Source organism: Oryza glaberrima, chromosome 3 (genome assembly GCF_000147395.1).
Source record: "Oryza glaberrima chromosome 3, OglaRS2, whole genome shotgun sequence".
Taxonomy (NCBI): domain Eukaryota; kingdom Viridiplantae; phylum Streptophyta; class Magnoliopsida; order Poales; family Poaceae; genus Oryza; species Oryza glaberrima.
Window position 1 is genome coordinate 14377145 of NC_068328.1, and position 23117 is coordinate 14400261.

Sequence of the window (23117 nt, forward strand, 5' to 3'; positions counted from 1 at the left end):
TGAAAGAAATGATCTGGAGCAGAACTCTAGTTCCTCTCGTTGTAAAAACTCTGTAACACATACATCGGGCTTGTTCGGCTACAAGGTGCAGCCGCTACAACACAGTGATGATGCCGCAGTTGCTTACACGAAGTACTGTTTCTGCTGCGATGCAGCCAACATGAGTGCAGCCAAACAGGCCCATCCCACATAGTCTAAAACACAAGAGTACATAGGGTATTACGCTCCCGAGCGACCTAAATCTGTATACTTGGTTGTGTTTGGTGTTCATCGTACGAACGAAGCTTGATCTCAACTCGCCCCTTAGCCGAATCTCAAAGGGGAGGGGGGGGGGGAGTTCTTACTTCCCTGCTAGAGGAGATTCACTCTTTGACAATAGTGAACAGTGAACATTAGAATGTGATTCTTGCTACATTGGACATCTGGTGCCTTAGTATTTGTCTTAAAAAATTTTCTTCTAAAATAGCAAAAGAAAGCTAGATATATACATCATTGAGTACTATCGTGTCAAGATGTTTCGTAATGCTTTAGCTCCAACTCTACCTCTCTTGAAGCTAGATCCCAGTCAAATAGTTTTAGCTCCACTTAAAAATGGCACGGAGTGATACTCTCATAAAATAAACTAAAGAAGCAAAACTAGGTTTAGATAGCTCTATAAAATCAGTACAAACCTCATTACTATAGTTAAATTTAAAACTTAGAGTCTTACCAAACGGACTCGAAGAACATAACTTCGACAGATTTCCCCAAAACAAAAGTGTTTCACCAGTATCTAGACAAAACAAAATTAACCATACACACAAAATTGCCCTTTTTTTTTTTTTTGCCCAACTCCATCATACTTGTACAGTTGTACTATCACATAATTACAACTAAACTTGGGTTATTCTGTAGAACATGACTTCACTACTAAAATGCATATGAGAGAATACTTGATTCTCCGTTATTCCCTCGAGATAGATGTTTTGTTAGTTGTTGTTCGCTGACCATCTCGTCGCTGTTAGAACTTAAAAAAATCAGCTCAAAGGTCTTCTTTCCCCCCTTCCCCCTTTCTCCGAGCAGCGAACGGCGGCGCACGGCAGCCACGGTGGAGCGCGAGGATGTTGGTGGGCCGATTTCACTGGCATGGGCCGAGCGCGAGCCTGTTCGTCGTCGGCCTTGCTCGCTCGATTGGAGCGGCCGCGAAACGAAGGGTAGCAGCAGCAGCTCCGTGCGATTCGGAACGGACGGACCAAGGAGCGACGCCCGACGTCCCTCTGACGTTGCGCTTCTGGGTGGGTTCAGTTCGGTTCTAGGGCTCCGATAGGAACGTTGCCATGGCGGCGGCGGCGGCGGGAGGCGATGGTGAGGCGGCGGTGATGCGGGCGGAGGTCGCCGCGCTCCGGCTCCGCGTACAGGTTCGCGGACCAGCGTTCGTTTTTTCCTTTTTCTCTTCTTGCGCGGCTGTTTCGGTGGATTTAGTGAAGTTGTTTCTTCTCTTTTTTTTTTCTCTACTGGTGAATTATAATTGGGTGTGATTAGGAGTTGGAGAGGGAGAACCAGAGGCTGGGTAAGATTGCTTCGAGATGCACCTGCGGCAGGTCCAAGGTGAGATTTCTTTTATCCTTATTACTGCCATTTTCATTCATCTAATCGGAGCCATTTCGAGCTGTTCTGAATGGTGATTGATAGTTTGACGATTCCATCTAGTCGTTGGTGCACCATTGCTTCCAAAAAAAACTAGCTTGTTCTTTGTAGTTTAGTATATATATAGTGAGGTAACCTTGTAATAAGAGAGGATAACGGTAGCTAGAAATCCTTGTCCGGAGAACTGCACATTTTCGAGGTGAACTCATGCAAGAGTATTGCCTGTAATTCTTTTTTATCCTAACACATCGATTTTCTGGTCACGAAAAGATGATAGAATAGTAATGCTTTGGTTGCTGTCATGGATTGGATGGATCACACTTACTACCAGAAAGTTCCCTTTTCTATCTTCCCACTAGGATTATATTCTTGATTGTTCAAATACATGCTGAAGTTTGGTTTGAAATAAAATTTGATAAATCTAGATTACAGTACCCCAAAAGTGTCACTCAGCAAGTTTTATGGCATTAGTCAAGCATGACCCCACCATATGCTAACAAAAACCTGCATCTGTGGCTATACCTTTATAGCTAGATATCTTGGAGTTTTGATGATGTTATCATGTTGATATCATTTCTAGAAGAATGCTTATGTACTGCATCCCTCACCTGTTATCATTTGTCATGAGGTTCTTCTCTGTTAACATTTTTCCTGATTTTCTTCTGTAGGACGACAGCGCTGCTTCCTCTCCAGTAGTTAGTGAAAGTTTGTCCAGCAGTAAACAAGAACCACAGAAGAACGTAAAGTCACATGTAAGTGTAACTTCAGACCATAATGTCATATTTTAATTTGATCAGATGGTTCCACAATAACATCTACCGTAATCACATAATGGAGTTTTGCTTTCTTATCTTATCTGAGTCATATGCATACAATCGAATTATAGTGCAATGGTATTGTGGAATACAATAGTTCATGCACATATGCAACTTAAGATACACTAAGTTTCTATAGGTAAGGATAGTCATTTGTTTACTAGAAGGAACTCTGTTTGTTGTCATTTTTGCATGTAAATATATTAGATGTGTATGTCTCCATTGAGATTAATGGAGCATATTTTTCACCTATACTAAAACATTAATTTTCTAAGAAAACTTCTGTCTAATATTACCTGTTTTTTTTTCTTGTGTTTAGTGTAGAGGTTGCCAAGTGGGGGTTGTAAGTCACTGCCCAAAGCGATTAATTGCTCTGAAAATCATGTACTTTGGTCAGAGGTATGATTTTATTTCCAATACAAAAATCATGTGTTTCCTTCATCTGTGATGCTTTCTTGCTTAAACTCCGATACAATCCCAATATTGTGCTAGCTTCTATGTGATGAAGATAAGAAGATTGCATTAAAATCCTGCTACTATGTGATCAAATATAGGCGTACTATATGTGTATATGCAACAGCTTTAAGTTAGGAACCTCTTCACTGGTCACAGATCAAACTTTGAGTCAATAATATAAACACATGTTTCTTCTGCAAAATTGCAATATGTTCTCCTGGCACCTGCAAAATTGAGTCAATAATATCAAACTTTCCAATCCAAGAACTTCTGCTGGCACCTGCATCCGTTCTCTTTACTTTGTTAGTTCTTATTGCTCGTGGCCTCGTGCCTTGTCTCTTTTCTCATTTTTTTTTCTGCAAATATGCTTGTTCTCATGCAGATTTTATGGCTTTGCTTCAGAAGCCCACACAGAGCCTACAGTTGAGGTATATTTTTTTTCCTACGAACTACATATCAGCTTATTTTTGTTTCTCTAAGGGCGTCTAAGGTTTTCCATTAATACTCCTACCTTTTCTGTTTCAGTCTGAGATATTTAAAGCACTTGAAAGGGCGAAGCTTCTGGTTGGAAGTAGGAAAGAATCATGTTATTCTAGGTGTGGAAGAACTGATAAGGGGGTTTCTGCTACTGGACAGGTACTTGAATGTGTATGGTTTGTTCAATGCTAGATGATTATATTATGTTTTCTTCTTGTATATAATATAAGCTTATATTACTCATAGTAGTCTCAGATGTGATCACGAATTATTTTTGTTTCTGGTTTTATTTTTAAGAAGCACTCTTCTGGTCTTTCTCATCAGAAAGTCATATTTTTCATGTGCTACTTTCTTGCTACTGACTAGTGATTAATACAATTATGTACTGTGATTAATACAAGTTCACTTTTCTCTCTCATGGAAAATACCGCATAAAAAAGTTCATAACCCAAAATCCCTTTTTATACATAACCATCAACCTTTTACATTCCACAATGCAACGGTTGACCTCAAATTTTAAATAATAGCCTGTAATGGAAGAAAGAAATTTATGTAGAAGTATCTTCACAACCAATCAGTATGTCATTTTGATGTGCTTGATGTTAAATTTCTGAAGACATACGTCAAAGATATTTAAGTGCTACTGCTTGCATGCAATAGGTACACTATTTTTTAGGAATCTAGATAGTAATTTTGTATTGCAATAGTGTTTGATGATTTTTGCATGGTGCAGAAATGAGTGCAATATGGAAAATGTGAGATATGTCTATGCACTAAATAAAATTTGTTTCCTCATCCTGCACCTGCAACATGCAGGTAATTTCCTTATTTCTGCGATCCAACATAAAAGATGCCAAATTGGATGTACTAGACAACAAATCTGGTATGTTTCTGCCTTCTATTCTTTGCAGCTCTCTAGCAGTGAAAACAGCATGTAATTCAGATTTAATTTGCTGCTTAACTATACTGCGACCCTGCTAGTGGGAAATTTCCCTGACCTTCTCCCAACAAGAGCATGTCTTGTGTTGTTTTCCTATTTCTACCTGTCATTTCATTTCAAATGTCAAACATCTTGGATCCTGCCTATGCTTGCAGTGGTTTCGGCAAACTAAGAGTTGTGCTTTGTTTTCAGAAATTGATTATGTAAAAGTATTGAATAGAATCCTTCCACACGATATACGTGTAATTGGCTGGTGTCCCGTTGCAGGAGATTTTCTTGCAAGGTTAGCTTCAGCTCTATGTATACTTTGTTTTTGTTTGAAATATTAAAGGCACTCTCACTCAAGTCTCATCCTATTGATAAATATAAGTTCTAAGAAAAGAGATTGCGTGTTTATTTGTTGATTTATTCCCTTCTTTTGAAGATAAAGCATTTAATTTTTTCTTCTATTCTACTGTATCATCTTGCACTTTATGTTCCTATGTCTGATAGAATCTTATCTTCCCTTACTGCTATTTTGTAGATTCTCTTGTTTGGGCAGGGAATATAAGTACCTGTTTTGGAAGGGCAACTTGAATATATCGGTAAATATGCCATTCCTTGATTTCTATAATTGTTAACTTGTCCATGTTGAGTTCTTGACAAGCTGACTTAAAACTGTCAACAGGAAATGCAGAAGGCTGCATTAAAATTCATTGGCGAACATGACTACAGGAATTTCTGTAAGATGGATGCAGCAAACGTGAGTAACTTCAGGCGACATATTACAGATTTTAATATTTCAGCCTATGACCAAAGGTTAAATTTGCATTTTAATCAAAACTCTTTTATCCGTAAATGTGTGAGATGCTTGCCATACCTGAATTAAATCATGGAAGTGCTTTATATCTTCAAGGTCTAACTATGATGAGCTGTGGGCCATCACAATCAAGGGGAGTGCCTTCCTGTGGCATCAAGTTCGCTGCATGGTAGCTGTGCTATTTCTTATTGGTCAAGGTCTTGAGTCACCATGTGTAAGTAAAATCGCTCCTAAGCTTTTTTTTTTTCTCTTAATAGGTTATTGTATGGTATATTGGTATATGCCGTTAAAGTTGGCACAGACTTTCCCTTTGGGCCTTAGGTATGTAAGCTACATATCTTTAGGCTCATATAGGTTCCTATACTTGCATTGCATGGATGATTTCACTTGGCACTGATTGGTGCAACTTTAGGTCTCTTATTATCTTAGCCAATGCAAGTTCATGGATGCACATTGAGTTAACGAGTTCATGGTCAACTGCCAAATTGGAATACACATGCAAGTTTAAAGACCTGATGTAAAAGTATTCTTTATTACTTGGCTGGAATTTTTAGGGTTAATCCCCTTTAGATATTTCTTATTGCTTAACCCATAATACAATATAGGCTACCTTTATATACTGAGGTGTGTCTAGATAGGGGAAACAGAAACAAACTAGTAACCTGATACTACTAGGACTCTGTTGGACTCTTATAACAGAACTAGGAAACTCTAATAGAGAGCTTATTAGGATTCTCCAAATGCTACAGCACTTGCCAATCCGACTTATCTCTATTATGACACTGCTGATATACTATACCATAACATCCAGCCACAACAACAAAGAAATCTTTCAGACTTGCACACGTTTTTTTTTCTTTCGATTATTACATTTGCTGTTTTTCCTTTTCTTTTTATTTTTGCAACAGATAGTTGATTCATTATTGGATATTACCAAAACTCCTAGAAAACCTCAATACAAGATGGCATCAGAGATTCCATTGATTCTGCGATCCTGTCTGTTTGATGAGGTCAACTTTATGTGTTCATCAGGTATTCATACTTTGGCCATGTCTGTCTGAAGTTGTATTGAAATATCATCAGTTCATTTTCTGTCAATAATTAATTGCATTGTATATTTTTGCCTGAGTTATTTCAGACTGAATGTAAACAGCAGCAGTGAAATATGGTTCTTTCAGAGATAATATAATAGACAGCCATGAATAGTTGTTTCATAGAACTTGTGTATGCAAAGTAATTTAAGTTTTTCATTTGTAAAGAAAATATCTTTTGGGTTCAAAATCCACCCTCTACAGTTTTTGCTGCCTGTTCGCATATATTTCTAGCTTTTTCATGGTGTAATTAATTGTGATGCAACATTGTTCCGTTTTAGAGGCCAGTCAAGCTTTGATTGAGCACTTGAAAGATGAATATCATCAGTATATGCTCCAGGCTGCAATATTTTGTGAGGCATTGTCCTGTTTATGTTCTCCAGGTACATTCATGTAAACCTTTTCCATTTTTCCAGAAGGCTAAGATCCTTTCTCAGTTTTATGCCATTTTTAGTGAACTAAAAGTGAGATGTCATTGCAGAGCCTGATCCATTTGAACCTCGTCACAAGAAGAGGAATCATATTCCTCTAATGTCACGACAAACAGAACGTAAGTAATTGTTATATAGTTCTTTACTTCCAACATATATTTTTGTTAATATGTTTTCCTAAGGACAAGCAAACGTTTTATTTGGTTATGCCAGCCTCTTGGTTTACTCTTCAACATTCTGACAGTCCTACCGTTAGTTTTCTGTCATTAGTTTATTGTGCTGCAACTGTTAATAGCCTTGCCTATAAAATGCCATCAGTTGTGCACATATGATATGTTGGTGCGGTGCTTAGTTTTGATTCTTTCCTTGTTTATCTGCTTCCAAGTGAAACTGAGTCGCCTTCTTGTTTCAGCTTCGTATGAGGAACGGATAGCAAAGGTCAAAACAAAGTCAGCTGGTAGTGTGTAGTTACGTGGCTAGCTTCAGTATCGCATCAAGAGTTTCAAACGATGGGTGAATCCTTCAAGGATCAGTGCTGCATAGTGTCATAGTCATCCAACTCCAAGGTAAATTTCCCAAGAGATCTCTTTGTGTGTGTTCAATCACGAGAAGTATGTTTGATGATCGCTTACCTGAAGTTTTCAAGCTGATGCCTATGCATTCTCAGTGGTTTACTTATTCAGGGGCAATGTCTAAATCCATAAAGCTTGGGTTCTCGATATGTGGCGATTTAAACTGACAAAGGACAATTGGTGGCATTTTATCAGTTCATACAGCAATATGCACCATCTCTGCTGGCTATTCTAGCCTTCTGGGTACAGGACATAATGCTAGGGAAGGCCATGTTGTGCATTGCATTTTGAGTATGTTGTAAAATACTTCCAAGTCATGTAGAACAACACATCTCAGATCCTTAGTTCCTTACATACATCTGTAGCAGAATTGTGCTACCTCCGTTTCAAATTATAGCAATCTAGAATGGAATTAGATGCATACTAGTACTATGAATCTGCGTAGTGGGTGTGTTCAGATTTTAATTCTTTCTTTGTTATATTTTGGGGCGGAGGGAGTATGAACATTCAATTTTCCCTCCACTTTAATGCTAAGGGCCCCTTTGAATCGCAGGGTTGAAAAAACAGAGGAATAGGAAAAACACAGGATTCTGCCAGGAATTGAAGTGTAAAACAGAGGATTGCAAAACACAGGAATGGTCGTTTGATTGGAGCGCAGGAAAAACGCAGGAATCGGATGAGAGAGATGGACTCAAAGGAAATTTTTCAAGAGGTTGGAGCTCTTGCTAAATTTCCTCTAAAATCCACATGCAATGTGCCATTCCATAGGAATTTCATAGGATTTAGAAAGCTTCAATCCTTTGAATCAAAGGGCCAAATATAAAAATTTCCTATAGGATTTGAATCATATGAAATTTCTACATAAATCCTTTGGTTCAAAGGGGCCCTAATATGAATCAGATGAATATCGGTTTGTCTAGTTCATATTATATTTCCCCTGGAGGGACAGAATGTTTCGGTAACATGGTCGCTAACGTAATGCAGTTATGATGGATACTTGCAGTTGCATCTAAGCAATGTTCGATTGTTAAGGGGCAAAAAGTACTTGGCTCTCCATGCCGTTGCTTTTACAGTGATTACTAGCTGCAAGATGGCGACCATTTATTTACTCTTGCTAAATTCAGTGTCATGTGGTGGTTGGCTCGTGCTACTACTTACCCCATACCGTCTTCTGAAATGCTAGTACATATGCTCTATTGGGTCTTGATTTTTTTTTCCTTTCTCCTGCCTAAGATAAGCAAGTGAAAAATACAACGAAGTATTACCAAGCAATGAAAAATAGGCCAACGATATACTAGGCTTTGTTGCCCACGTTGAGTTTAGGGGGTGTTTAGATAGGGGATGTAAAGTTTTGCCGTGTCATATTGGATATTATATAGGGTGTCGCATGGGGTGTTTGGGCACTAATAAAAAAACTAATTACAGAATCCACCAATAAACCACGAGACAAATTTATTAAGCATAATTAATCCGTCATTAGTAGATGTTTACTGTAGCACCACATTGTCAAATCGTGGAGCAATTATACTTAAAAGATTCGTCTTGCAAATTAGTTGCAATCTGTGCAATTAGTTATTTTTTAGTCTATATTTAATACTTCATGCAGATGTTTGAGCGTTCGATGTGATAGGGTGTAAAATTTTAGGGTGGGATCTAAAGAGGCTCTTAGTGTGGTATGCAATACCTGAAATGACTCCCAACACAGCTATAACAGTGGCAATTGTCACCGTCGTACTCCCTCTGAGGCCTGGTTTAGTTCCCAAATTTTTTTTCCCAAAAATATCACATCGAAATGTAGACAAAAGAAAAAACTACTCTGTAATTGCACAGTTTGCATAAAAATCGCGAGACGATTTTTTTAAGCCTAATTGCGCCATGATTTGACAATGTAGTGCTACAGTAAACATTTACTAATGACGGATTAATTAGGCTTAATAAATTCGTCTCGTGGTTTCCAGGCGGAATATGTAATTTGTTTTATTATTAGACAATGTTTAATACTTTAAATGTGTGTCTATATATCCGATGTGACTCCCCAAAACAAAAATTTTTACCAACTAAACCGGCCCTGAGATTTGATTCTTTTTTATTCATATATTACTGACATGTCTCGTTGTTTCGCCTACGTCAGGAACTTCCGTCATGACATGTGGGCCCAATGTGTCAGTAACATTAGCAACGATAGAGATGGGACTAAGCGAAAGTAAGTGTATTCCAATGTTAGGGTGATCTCGAAGTTGCAGTTTCGTGATAATTTTATGCGCAATCGCAACAATTTGAAATACTAGTTAGCTAATGTTGTAGTCACTAAATTTACTAAATTTACAGTTTTCTAAAAAAAAATATCCTTTATTCTCTACCTTTTCTTTTAAGTCTAGATAAAGCTCTCTCTTTACACGAAACTTTTAAGTCTAGATAAAGCTCTCTCTTTACATGAAAGTTTGGATGCATGTCTACAGAAAATTTAGATCGTGAAGGATCAGGAGCAATCACTGGCACACTGCTCTCTAACACACACACACACACAAATTCAGAACAACATAACAGAGCTTAAATAAAAGAAGAAGAAAAAAAAAGAAAAGAGGAGAAAAGCGACAGGAGGAGAGTAACCACAAAGAGGAGAGCAGCAGCGGCAGGGCCGGCACGCAGCCGAAAAGCCAGAAAGGGGGGAGAGATCAGACAGAGGAAGGAGGAGGGCGGACATGGAGGCGGCGATGGATCTGATGCGGCGGATGCCGCCGGGGAGGGCGGAGACGGCGCTGAACGCGCTGCTCTCCCTCATCCCCGACCACTCCCTCGACCTCCTCTCCCAGGTCGACCTCCCGCTCCAGGTGCCTATATCTTCCTCTTATCGCATCGCATCGCATCGCGTCCCAACTACCTACCTCCAGTTTCTTGGTTATGGGATGTTCTTCTTGTTACTCGAAAAGATTCACAGATAGAGAGATGGAAGTAGGTGTCTTAATCATTGCTCGCGAGAATGGCCCGGTGTGTTTCTACAAGAAACGGGCGTTTCTTTGCCTTTGTGTGGAGAGCCGGTCCAGCCGAATTGAATTGAATCGCTCTGCTCCAATGTACCCTTTAGGTGCTCGAACCAGAATCCGCGCGACCCGATCGCAAATTTTGTAGCTATGGATGCCTTTCGTCTCATTTTGTGTGCGTCTCTCTCTTTCCTCTTTGCGCTGCCACGTTCTTTTCCTAATAGAAATGGTGCAAGAATTGCAGGTTTGCATGGATAAGGAGAGCGTGAAGGAATACATCCTATGCGAGTACAACCGTGACGCTGACTCCTACAGGTCAGCGATCCGTCGATACGCTCACGGTTTCTGTTATAGTTATCTTCTTCTTTGTGAGTGTTGCGAAAAGCATCCACCTTATGAATACCGAAAGCTTCAAGCAGTATCAAAGAACGCGGAGGCAGGCACACAGGATAATCAATTGTTCAGGAATGCAGCTTAGTGATAGTTGCAGCTATACCTGTACTCGCTCTACAAATCGACCAACAAGCAAATGCATCAATCGAGAAAACCAATGCAAAGACCTGCAAACGCTTTCATTTAATTATGATTCTCATCACCACGGACACTTAAGTTGGGGGGGGGGGGGGATGTTAACTGTTGGGCAGTCTGTATTGTAGCTCCCGATTTGTTGATTGTGGGGATGGCTTGCAGGTCTCCTTGGTCAAACAAATACGATCCTCCTTTGGAAGATGGAACAGTTCCCTCCGAAGAGATGAGGAATCTTGAAGTTGAGGCAAATGATGTTTTCTCTGTCTACCGTGACCAGTAAGATTCATACTCTCTTTGATTCAGTAATGCTAAGCACCAGCATGGAATAATGTTATTGCTTGCACTTGCGTTATTTCTCAATTTAGCATACAGGTGATTATATCTGGTATGTGCATGTAAAGTAGTACAATTTCCTATTGACAAATAGGTATTACGAAGGTGGCATCTCTTCTGTGTATATTTGGGAGGATGAAGATGAGAGTTTTATTGCATGCTTCTTAATAAAGAAAGGTCTGTAGGAACACTCGATGAGATCTCGTTTATTTGACCAGATAATCTGAAATTCTTTAACTAGCATTCCTGTTATGTGGCTGCAGATGGAGAAGGAAAAAGAGGGCACATGCAGATTGGTTCATGGGACGCTATTCATGTCATTCAGGTGGCTTAAGACAAAACTGTTCATGCAGTCGCTGATTATTTTACTGGTAGTTTCTGGCTATGTTGTTTTGTAGTACTCATTGAAAATTTATGTAACTTTAACAGGTTGGTCCTGAAGAAGAAGGAGCAGCGCATTACTGCTTGAACAGCACTGTGATGCTATCATTGACAACAGATAACAAGCAATCTGGAACTTTCAACTTGTCGGGATCAATCAGGCGGCAGGTAACATCTCCCTTCCTGTCTTATCCGCCTTTTTGTCATATTAAGTTGCCCTTAGTTCAAGGGCATCTTTCATCCCTGTTTTCCACAGTTATTGATGAGTGTTACTACCTCAGTACTTTGTAGAACCCAGACTTTGTGCATAAATAAAACAATTTGAACCATCAATATAACTTTACACATGTACCTCTATAGTGTATCAGTAGTCTCAAGACATGTCGTTCTGGATGTAAAGCAACTTTGCTTTCGCAATTTTAGACCCTTGCATGGTCACAAGGCTACAATTCGGCCACAAATTTCTATCATAGTATCAAAAATCACAGAAGATACTTTTTTTTTAGATACAGAAGATACATATTATGAATGAGTACTTGACAATAAAGCTAGCGATAACAATTTAATTTTATGGGGCCAAACTGAAGTGTAAACGCCTTTCCGTGCAATGGTGATCAAACATAAAAATGTTTGATTGGCTCACATTTTGGGATCACCTACGCAAGGAGTAAGAAATAGATGAATTCTTCAAAAGTGTTCTGGAGAATTAAACTTACAAGTTAATTGCAAACTTAGAAAGCCTAGAAAGACAAGCAACACTTATTTTTTGAAAGACAAGCAACACTTATAAAGACATAACTTATCAATTTGCAGATTTCTTGTGGCACAATCATTGAATCAGTAACACTTATAAAGACATAACTTATAAAAAAATTCGTTCTTAAGACACTTCTTTTTATTAGGAGACTGCTAAGCTGTGGAAAATCCAAGCAACCTAATCCTGAACCACCTGTTCTCTTTTCAGATGAGTATGACTCTTGCTGTGGCAGATGGGCACCTGGTTAATATGGGAAAAATGATAGAAGAAATGGAGGGCAAGCTCAGAAATTCGTTGGACCAGGTAACAGTTTCACATCACACGTCAAAGAAAGAACAGTTTCACATTTAAGTTGTTTCTTTAGTGTAAGATTAATTGCGTAGATGTATTTTTCTTAATGCTTTGTATCTCTATGATGGCAGGTTTATTTTGGGAAGACCAGAGAGATGGTTTGCACGCTTCGGCCACCACCCGAAGTATTAAACAGGAGGCTACCTGATAGCTGAGAAAACGCAGAGATGTGAATTTTTAACACAAGAACTATATATTAGTCTTGCAATCATCTCCTTAGCGACCTAGAGTCTCTTTTCGTAATTGATCTGTATTTAATAGTAGCAGTCTCTAAAATGGACACCACTTTGAGCCATCATAGGAGTGTCTTCTCCATTGAATTGTGAGGAAACTGGGCAAAGCTTCTTCATGGCAGCTGTAACAGAGAGTTTAAGCAAAAGGGAGCAGGAGTTTGTATTTGCCGAACTCGTTGTCACTGCCCCTGAGAGCAATATTCTGTCATCTTTGTGAAGATCTACATCTTCTTGTGACCTTACAATTTGTTAAATCAATGCAAGAATATGATTATCTGCTTACATGATCATCCATAGTTTTGAGATTTTTGAATTCACTAGAAAACAAATTGTCAGTGATCTCCATGATTAGTGGTATAACATGTAGATCATGCAGTAACAATATGGATTGAGCAAGCTGGATACTTCAGTTTATTTTTACAGTCACGAACAATTATGCAAGTTCCAAAGTACAAGGCAAATGGAACATGCCACCAAACCGCTATGAGTAAAAGTATGAAACACAGAATGGCTGGATAGCTTTGCAATGGTTGATGCAAATATGGCGATTCACATAACAGAACAGTGTGCAATGCACAAAGTTTTTTAACAAGATGGAGCTACTAAACCATAACTACTACTTTACTTTAGTGGCAGTGATCCACTCTCCAGAGTTTACACCAAAAAAATCTTAAGACCTGGCAGCGTCACAAACAAGTCAAGCATAGCGTTCTAAAACTCTCAGGTATTTCACGGCTTCGCTTCACCAGCAGCTTCCTGTTCCCCGCTCCCCTCTGCCTTAAATGTCTTCATCATCTGCAGATTGCAGAAGCATAAATTTAGTTCGGTAATTGCCTCTCGGCGAATTCACTAAGTTGAATATACAGAGTTCTTGTTATGAGAAATTAAGATCCCTGGAAAGTTCAGTTTACTATGCTCATGTTGGCTAAATCAGATCAGATGTTTCACAAGAGTTTTACATAACATTGGTTAACTAGTCTAGTTTGAAATGGTATTGCATAGACAAAATGGTACGTTGACTGACCCAGACTATAACAACAATTCATTGAATCAACTGCTAAGACTGGCAGTCCTGCATTAGAATCAACATGCTGCATCCAACATGATGTGGAATGTCAAAAGGAATGCCATTGGAAAAGTTGTTGCCCATAAACATACAGATTACATGCAAAAAGTCAGAGTTACAGCATTTATTCAATAAAGAAAGTGACATGCAGGATACAGACAGGTCAAACTTACTATTGTTGCTCAAAGAAAACCATATTGGTAATCTATGCTTTCTATATAAGTGAGACCACAAACAGGCACCACGTTTAGCCACGTCATCAAAATAGTTTCAACCGTTAGATCGACAAGTCTTTCCAGTATTAGCCGTTAGATAAAAGTCCCCTCCACTTCCTCACCAATTAAACAACGCCATTAATCACCACCCTATCTAAATGCTATATATTAATCAGGTAGTCAATTGGACAATAATACAATCAAGATATCATATCATATTTACTATTTCCAACCATCATTCAATCAATTTTATATACATATACTAATAGAAATATATGTATATACAAGAAAGTAGATATTTTCTTGAGAATTGCTTAGTAATTTCCACAGCAAAGCGCGGGGAATCACCAAGTTGTAATAATGACAATGGACATGAAATCATGACAAATTAAAAACAAATGATGATGTAAAGGCTACTCTGAGGAACCTCATGAATCAGCAAAGTTTCAGGGGACTGAGCCAAAGGGATAAGCAGTTCAAGGAGTTGAGAAAGATCTAGCATTCGAACTGGCCCAAACAGCTAATACCAGAAGAATGTTCAGTTATGAAATAAGTACTAATAACATACTTGGAGCATGAAGCAAGTAGTACCAGTCTTTCTCTCCAAGTTAACTATACAGGTGACAAGGAGAATATACCTTTGTTAGCACTGTCAGCCGTGTCATCTTCGTCATCGTCCTCAAGATCATCATCAGGACCTCCCATGCCCAGCTTCTGCAACACAAAGAAAAACATGAGAATCCTTACTACAATTTTCCTTTACCACCAGCTGAAATTGCGGTAGACTCATACCGAGAAGTCCATATCACCGAAGTCACCAACTGCAACAAGAAGGAAGTGCACTGTCAATTCGCGCCAAACTAGATAATACAAAGCCAAACACAGAACACAAGGGATGCAGAAAAGGACTAACGCCCAATGTCTTCATCATCCTCATCTTGCCACTTATCCCAATCAACCTTGAGGAACACAGGTGGCTTGCCCTCCTTCTTCAGCAGCCTAGGCCACCACTTGCTCTCTGCTTTCTTGATAAGATAGCATATGGACCTTGCTGCAACAGCTGCCTTGCTCTCCTGCGAAAAACCGACAAAAAATACTATTAGAATGCAAAAGATTGTAACGAAACAGAGGAGATATGCCATCAATTGCGCTAACCTCAACATTCACAGCATCAAAGAGCTCAAGATCAAGCTCATAAGGGGTGTCATCGGCAGGGCCCTTCGCCGAGAAGATGAACTGGCCCTCAGGCTTCAGGTTGAGCTTCACATCCCTGGCATCGGGCAGCTCGATCGTCAAGAACACCTTGTCGGACCTCTGCGCCCACTTAGTGCTCGGGTGGCGACTGCAAGCACACAAAACCAATCCCCCATAAAATTTTGCTCAGAATCGCACTCCCCATCACAATTTCAGGTTTGCAATCATGAACACACGCAGTAAAACAGCCAGAAACCGCACCATAGGATTGCCCCAAATCACAGCAACAGAGACAAGTTAACCAATAGGACAACAGCACAATCGTTTCATCAATTACTCAAAAGGATAAGAAATCGCATCCGCATCCGAGAACAGGGCAAAAGCATTCGGGAGGACCTAGCGTCCCAACAAAACCGCAACAACTCTAATGTTTCTTGCTCCACCAAAGAAAATTGACCACCGCTGATAGCAAGTCAACAGCCAAAGTTCTTCCAGAAGATTTCATATATCCTACGATCTAACCAAACTAACACAAGCATACCAGCAATCGCAAGAACATGTAAGAACAAACTAAAACATCACCACCCCACAGCCACCCAGGCACAATCAGCCGCACCTCCACATGACACCACCACCATCACCAGCAGTAACAAGCTAAAGTGCAGCACGGAGTATTTACCTCATGTTCTTCTCCTCGGGGAAGCAGCTGCGACGATTTGGGCGCGCGCGGTGGCTGGTGGTCCTTTCCTCCCTTCCTGCGTGGCGATTTGGAGTGGATGGATTAGGGTTTTTTTTAGAAGACCTCGGGGACGACGCCGGAGGAGGAGGAGGAAGGGTATAAGAAGCGGCGCCGCGAGGGGGAGGGAGAAGGTGGAGGGCAAATCCGTAAATTCGTCCCCGGTGGGATACTTGGGTTAGCGGCTTCCGAAATGCTCTAGATGATTCCATTTCCTTCCGGTTCCCCCGCCCACTTGGATGATATAGGATCAGTACGAGCCGTACGATGAATATTGGGGTAAATCTTTCGTCGTCCTTTAACTTATCATAGCTAAAATTTCAATTTTAAAGTTTAATTTCAGTTTTAAGTTGATTCTAGAATTATTTTAGACTATGTTTCAATATTTTCTTTTATAGACTAATAATAATAATACATATATAATTATTTTGTTACTTGGTTCATTTTTCAACTCCTTATCAGTCATAACTCAAATGATCATAGCTATAAAAAATAGTGGGGTTACCTTAACTCAAGTGAATGTGCTTGGGCACTCGCACGATGGTTGATCGATGGTGGGGCGTCGGTACAGGCGGCGGTTATGCGCCAATGGCGGTTTGTTGGTTGTGGGGTGTTAGAGCTATGAGCAAAGGGGGTAGGAAGGTGGCAGGCGAAAGCCTAATATGGCAGCACACCAGATCAATAGCAGCAACCTTTTGGATACCATATTCTATCTAGGAGACGCCATTGTCGAGATACATTCCTTTTTTTTCTAGTAGATCCCCTATTGAAAACCATGTCTAAGTTCTTTTGGATGTGCAGTGATACTGCTTTAAATATCGCATCCTCCTTAGAGGCGTTGTCTAGAAGGTCTGCAATCAGTTGGATGGTGAAGGGTATGACCCCCCGAGGTTCTTGGAGTTTGGGTTCAGCTGGTTCGAGTTGGTGCTCGACGATGTGGTTGTGGCTCATTCTTAGGATTGATGGTGACCGATCATGTTCAGCGTTGATCGGATTAGTGCCTTTTCCTTCCTTAGTTTATGTATATGTGCTATCGGTGTGGGAGGTGGTGTGTTTTTTCCCCTTTTTCTGATTAACCTCTGAAGGTTGTGGTTTTGCAATTTTTTTCTGCTATGTCAATATGAAACTTGGTATCGTCTGATTTGGTTCGTTTGAAAAACAAAATAGTCATTGAGAAAACTCTTGAAAAAAATGTTGCATTTAGTTGAATTTAGATTTTTTTTTACTTTGAAGAGAGGGCCATGAAAATTGATTATAAGAACTTCTGTCGCAATAAATACATCCTCTATTTTCAAATATAAGCATTTCTAAATTATTTAACAAATATTAAGATTTAAGAAAAAATACTTAAATTTTTTGGGGCTTGGATTCCCCCCAAACATCTGATTAGCTAGAATTTGAATATTTTGAATTCCCCCATTCATCTTATTGACTTAAATTAACAAGATTCCATTGATTTGGATTTTGTGTCCTAAAAATGCTTATATTTGTGTATAAAGTGTGTGCTTATATTTCGAAACGGAGGGATCACAAAGTATTTGACATTTGGATAATATGCATTAATTAAAATTTTAAGACTTCGATTATCAATGACTCTAAACTACAATCTGAAAATATGAAAAATGATGTTGTGTTCTTCTTTTTAATATGCTTTTACAACACCATAAATTTTCTCAATTTATAAACTTATTTTAATAAAAAAATATGACCAAAATCGTACTGTAAAATACTAAAAAAAGACTGAACGTCATTTTTTTACCATGCGGAGTAGAAGTAACATTCAATATATATAAAAAAAAAACAGCACTGCAGGGATCTATTATACCTGTGATAAATTCATTGTTATATGTAGCCTAAGCATGTAGCGTTGTGATTAGTTTGTTACCAAAATAAATAGGTAATATTCAAAAATCGGTCAAAATAGTCCAATAATAATATTTTTGATAATCCTAGAAGGAAATTGCTATGCATACAATCAAACTATCCAACTCACTTAGTACAACTGAATTTGATCAACGGTTCTAAACCGCTGCAATGCATATGTGCTCTTCTTTGATTGGTATATGGTTGCATGTTTTTTGTTACATATGAATTGTACAACTGGGCCGTATATATAGCAAGCAGTACTCATCCTAGAATCTTCCTCTCACAAAACATTAGCAATGGCAACAAACCAGACACACTTTAAATATCTCTACCCCAATCAAATACTGGCAACATCTCTTCCCAACAAAATATTGACAATTTCAATAGGGTTGATTTGGGCATCAAACCAAACAGCCTTATCATTTATAACAAACAATTTTCAAACTTTTCTATGTTTCAGAGGATGATGATCAACAGTTTCAAGGACTGCTAAGACAAAGCTAAAGTTAATCTATATGTGGGCCCCCATGACAAGCCCATGAAGGTATTCTGGGCCGAAGAAGGAAAGCCCAGCCGTTCGAGCGTGTTTGTCCCCCTCCCAGGCCCGCACCTCCAAATTTCAAACGGGAAGCAAGCCGTGGTGAGCAAACCGACGTGCCGCCGCGTACTTAACCCCGTCTCCGCCCACCTCCACCTCCTCCACCGCCTCCCCCTTCCTTCGCTTCCTCCTCTTCTCTCCTCTTCCCGCTCCGCTTCCATTCCACGCCCAGCCGCACGCACGCTTCTCGAACCTTCTGGAACTTTCGCCGGCTGGAGCACTGGAGGTAGGGCGATCCGATCGCAAGTTTCCCGTTGCGGTGTGGTCGGAATCGATTGTTTTCTGCGATTTTGCTCTGGTTCGTTTGATTCGTCATGGGTTTTTTCCCCCTCGGTGGCTGATGCTGTTCTGTTCGAATATTTTGGTGGATCGAACTTGGGATTTCCCGTGATTTTTTCCGTGAAATCGGGGCAGTGGTGCGGTTTCGAGCCCCCTAATCCCGTAGGATTTTTTTTTCTGCTAGATTTGCTCGCGCATGATCAGATTCTAATTTCCGAGCTATGCAGTTTTTCGTGTGCTCGCAATTTCAGTTTCGCGTTTCTCCAGCTTTGGGTTCAGTTTTATGTTTCAAAAATCATCTCCTACAAGCCTCGATTTACTAATCCGCATCTCCGATCCCGGTTGTGATGCGCAGCGATGGATCCCCGCCACAGCAGCGTCACCCCCGGCAACGACAGCGGCAGCGGCAGGCGCGGCAGAGGGAGCGGGAGCGGCAGCGGCAGCGGAAGACGGAGCAGAGGCAGCGATAGAAGTGGAGAAGGGTCGGGGGACTCCTCCAGCAGGACGCGGCGGAGCCGCTTGTCGGCTCAGTCGACGGGCACCCGCCTCATGCCGGCGTTCGATGATGCTGCAGGGGACGGCGACGGGAGGATCCTCGGGTCGTCGTCGTCGTCGCCGTCAGGAGGGTTGGACCTCGGTCTCGAGGAATTCCGCCGCGCCCAACACGAGGCCTCTCGGAATCCGAATCTGCAGCGCCTCCTCTTCCACAGCTCCCCCGTGAGGCAGCCCACGCAGGACGACGAGGTGATCGTCATGGACGGCGTGCTCGTCGATACCACCTCTGGTTCTGGTGCCAGCGGCCGCTACGGCCTCAATCGCCAGGTAATTTGTTCCCTCTGCTCTCAATTCTCGTTCTCCTCCCGTTGCATTGATGCTTCACGCTGTTGGGGAATTCATGATGTGTTCAGACATAGGGGGCTAACTTAACTTGCATTGACTCTATCATGCTTGCTTCTGGTTACATGATCTGGAGAACTGAATGGTGTTAACGAAACAAGACAGTAATTGATGGAAAAGATAGAACCGTGACTGCATTATTTAGTGACTTTGATGGCCATGTTCACCACTCACCAGATAGTAGATTTATATTTTTGATATTTTGTGAAATTAAGTTCCTACTAATAAGAGCTAGTCATGATAGGTTCACTCCATCTTGTTCGATGCTTTTGTCCTGAAAATTACACTATGCAGTTCTCCTGATCACGAAAAATCCGTTTCCAGGTTTTCTTTCCCTGATGATTTGTTCCCCTTACCGTGACCTTTATTCTGCAGTTTTTCGATGGGAAGGGCGACCCTCGTGTGGTGCGACCCATCAAACGAACATCTTATGAGGTAAAATTGCTATTGTTTTATGCAGTAAATATCTAACAATTAAGGTCAGATATGATCCATGATATTCACTGTTTAACCCTGAAAAATGCATCGTATTTCTATCATTCTGAACTTATCAGAAGACATATGTATGCAGCACTCTCTTTGCAAAATTCAAATTGACTAGATCAAACAAGGTTTCTTATTACTTCCTTTCACAAAGTTTCTGTTCCAGAAGACTGTTTTAACCTTTGTTTAGAATCGTTTCATGTTTCTTTAGCTTGGGTTGTTTACACAATCCCCCCTGAAAACAGTTCACAAGCACTCGACAATTCGTGTAGATGTACAGTACTACACTTTCTGTAGTGAACCAGTGAATTGTTTCCAGCCCTTTTTTTGGGTTTGACAAATCCCTGCTCTCTAATCCTTCTTGTGGATGATGAACAGCTTATCTTATTTGTTTGTTTGCTCGTATGGCATTACGAATTGCATAAAAATCTTGATACTGTATAGTAGTTTCTTAAGTATGTCTTAACCTGATTCCACTGGGATTTGTCATCTCAATCATTATTCCTACTTGAGTTGAAAGAAATTTTATTGTATAGAATACACCATAGAGCGTTATTCTCTGGTAACGATTCTAATTCCTGCAAATGAGGGAAGTTCGGAAACTGGAAGACTACCAGACTGACGAAAGTGGTAAACTGGTAATCTAACTAACGACCTGGGCAGCACACGTTTTTGATGTTTACTGTAGTGCATTCCCTGCATCAAGAACATTTTCATGTTGAATTCCTTTGCCTGCTGCATCATATGTTCATATCTTGTCTCCGCTAAAGTTTTCACAGGGTCACAATTCCATTCCTGGGTTATCAAACTGAAGAGCAAATCTCTGACATGCTGCTGTCTTGTCATACAGATGGAGCCGCAGATCAGACGACCAGCGCAGGGCCCCGGATTCTACATGCAGCGGCCCCCGACGCCGCCGCCGACACCGAGAGGATTTCCGCCACCACTGCCACCCCCAGGAGCCGGTGCACCGCGAGGCGGCAGCGCCACCCCCGCCATGATCCCAGGTCATCCGGGAGCCTTTTATCCCTTCCCGCCGCCGTCACTTCCAGGAGTCGGTCCACCTCGAGGCGGCGGCGCGATCCCAGGTCTTCCGGCAGGCTTTCCTTTCCTCCTCCGGCCGCCGCCGCCACTTCCAGTTCCAGGAGTCATTTGTCGACCTCCTCCAAGCCCTCCTTACTTCGCGCCGCCGCCGAGAGCCACCCCGACCGTCTCCTTAGCCGGACCGCCGCCCGGTTTCAACCCGAAGAGGGGACTCATCAGGAGAGGCGAAGCCATCACCCTCCCAGAGTCAGAGCGACCAACGCCACCGCCGCCGCCGCCGCCGCTGCAACCAACACCAGTGGCACAGCACAAGCGGACGGAGTTCTCGTGGCCGCCGAAGACCACCGCCCCCGCCGTCACCCTCCTGACGAGAGCGCCGCCTCTGTCCTCTGCACCGAAGCAGCATCCCGAATCAGAGGCACCGCCGCCGGCGCCGTCGTCTGCTCCGAGCCCCCGGAAGGAGTTCGCGTGGCTGCTGACCGATGAGGAGGAGGAGTTGATCATCAACGTGCTGTACGGTCCGACCAACCGCCGCAGGCTGCCCGTGTTCAGGAGAATCTGCCCTGACTGAACAAGACCAAACCCCCCGTGGATTACTCTGCTCTGTATATACAGAGACTCGGCTGGTCTTAAAAGTAAGCACACCTGCATTGGTTCATTTGGCTGTCATTATAACAGTAGGTCAGTAGCAGCAACAGTTTTGATCCAGAACACAGGCCTGACGGCGGCAACTGCAACTCTGCCTGAACATTTTTTATTTCCGTCGATTCTAACAGGACGGATCACACTACTGTATATAGTACAGTGGAAATATGTACATCAGATTCACAGGATACAAATATTCAGTTCAATCCATACATCATAGAACAGAGGCTAGTTAATTAACACTGGCAGAATTTCTTCGAGGAAAAAAAAAAAACAGTGGGCGAAGAAGGCTGAGCCGATGAGGGTGTTTTGCGCAACGTGTCCTGTGTGCTCAGAGCTCCGCGTCGGAGGGTACCCGTTTCGCCGGCGAGGCAGCTCCCTTCACCTTGTCGCTGGCCTTCCCCACGGCGTCCCCCGCCGCTCTCGCCGCGGACGCCGCCGCCTGCTCCACCGTCTCTTTGGTCATCTCCAGGCTCCTCTTGGCCGCGTCCGCCGCCGAGCCGGAGCTCCCCGCGTCGTCATCATACCTCCTTTGGCACAAACAAACCAAATCTTAGAACCACCAGTACAAGTTTAACATGACAAAGATCAATCGACTGTTCGGCGATATATGGCTGTATGCGTACCGGGGCTCGCCGGAGTGTGGCCGCCGGAGCTTCATCCAGGTGAGCTTGGCCCACGCGCGGAACGCGTCGAGCCGGCTGTTGAATCCGGGGATGGCGGCGGCGCCGGGGCCCACCGCCTGCTCGACCGGCTCGGCGCCCTTGACACCCTCTAAGCCGCCGCCGCCGCCGCCGCCGCGGGTGCCGTCGCTGTCGCCGCCGCCGCTTACTCCCTCCACCGGTGGCTTGCCGCCGCCCGGCTGCGGCGACATCAGGAACGCCGCGACGGAGGCCACCAGCAGCACGAGGAGGACGACGGTGACGGATATGGTGGCGCTCCCCTTCCCCGCAGCCTCCGGTGGCGCCGCTGATGCTGCTTCGCCGCCGCCGCCGTTAGCTGCAGCGGTGCTGTCGCCGACGGAGCTGGCCATGGGAGCAGAGGTGGTCGTGGTCTAGTACTAGAGCTCGAGCTCAACGGCGGCGGAGATTGGTCGCGTTCGCGGGCTCGCGGCGAGGCGGACACAAGTACGAAGTACTACTACTCCGGTTGCCGCGCGCGCACGAGTAAGCACGTGACGCGCGTACGCCACGTAGCACCGGACCGCGGGTTGCTCGTGACTCGAGAGGGACACGTCGCCTACACGTGGCGGGCCTAGGACGAGGCCGTGGAGAGTGAAGGGGGCTTTACATTGAACCATCATCGAGGCCCATGAGGCCCATG

The 23117-nt window shown here is 42.3% G+C and overlaps 5 protein-coding genes across 8 annotated transcripts; 3 read left to right on the forward strand and 2 right to left on the reverse strand.

Moving 5' to 3' along the window:
• Positions 1-1212: 1212 nt before the first annotated feature.
• LOC127765375 (uncharacterized) lies at positions 1213-8619 on the forward strand. 3 transcript variants are annotated; one of them, XM_052290260.1, is made up of 16 exons: positions 1213-1397; positions 1522-1587; positions 2295-2378; positions 2761-2840; positions 3280-3325; positions 3423-3533; positions 4191-4257; positions 4507-4597; positions 4838-4898; positions 4982-5112; positions 5210-5327; positions 6022-6145; positions 6486-6587; positions 6686-6754; positions 7048-7201; positions 7761-8619. In XM_052290260.1, the coding sequence occupies exons 1-15, from the start codon at positions 1317-1319 to the stop codon at positions 7101-7103; spliced, it is 1287 nt and encodes a 428-aa protein (XP_052146220.1). In that variant the 5' UTR covers positions 1213-1316; the 3' UTR covers positions 7104-7201; positions 7761-8619. The 3 variants fall into 3 exon arrangements, with proteins under 3 accessions (XP_052146220.1, XP_052146219.1, XP_052146218.1); XM_052290259.1 differs by having other exon boundaries at positions 7319-8616; XM_052290258.1 differs by having other exon boundaries at positions 1214-1397; positions 7303-8611.
• A 1178-nt stretch (positions 8620-9797) lies between these two features.
• On the forward strand, positions 9798-12989 carry LOC127767575 (probable F-actin-capping protein subunit beta). 2 transcript variants are annotated; one of them, XM_052292956.1, is made up of 8 exons: positions 9798-10020; positions 10433-10503; positions 10879-10992; positions 11144-11226; positions 11313-11374; positions 11479-11598; positions 12395-12490; positions 12610-12989. In XM_052292956.1, exons 1-8 carry the CDS (start codon positions 9910-9912, stop codon positions 12691-12693), a joined length of 741 nt encoding a protein of 246 aa, XP_052148916.1. In that variant the 5' UTR covers positions 9798-9909; the 3' UTR covers positions 12694-12989. The 2 variants fall into 2 exon arrangements, with proteins under 2 accessions (XP_052148916.1, XP_052148915.1); XM_052292955.1 differs by having other exon boundaries at positions 9802-10038.
• Positions 12990-13259: 270 nt separating this feature from the next.
• On the reverse strand, positions 13260-16126 carry LOC127767576 (co-chaperone protein p23-1-like). The gene is given in 7 exon segments (XM_052292957.1): positions 13260-13551; positions 13553-13566; positions 14691-14766; positions 14845-14873; positions 14966-15125; positions 15208-15394; positions 15926-16126. Coding segments are annotated over 7 exon segments (522 nt in total). The 5' UTR covers positions 15931-16126; the 3' UTR covers positions 13260-13500.
• Positions 16127-19082: 2956 nt separating this feature from the next.
• Positions 19083-21720, forward strand: LOC127766026 (uncharacterized). Its single transcript, XM_052291028.1, has 3 exons — positions 19083-19547; positions 19998-20057; positions 20956-21720. The coding sequence occupies exons 1-3, from the start codon at positions 19083-19085 to the stop codon at positions 21718-21720; spliced, it is 1290 nt and encodes a 429-aa protein (XP_052146988.1).
• An 83-nt stretch (positions 21721-21803) lies between these two features.
• On the reverse strand, positions 21804-22913 carry LOC127768372 (uncharacterized). The gene is made up of 2 exons (XM_052293932.1): positions 22421-22913; positions 21804-22324 (listed from the first exon to the last, which is right to left on the reverse strand). The coding sequence occupies exons 1-2, from the start codon at positions 22825-22827 to the stop codon at positions 22126-22128; spliced, it is 606 nt and encodes a 201-aa protein (XP_052149892.1). The 5' UTR covers positions 22828-22913; the 3' UTR covers positions 21804-22125.
• Positions 22914-23117: the final 204 nt, after the last annotated feature.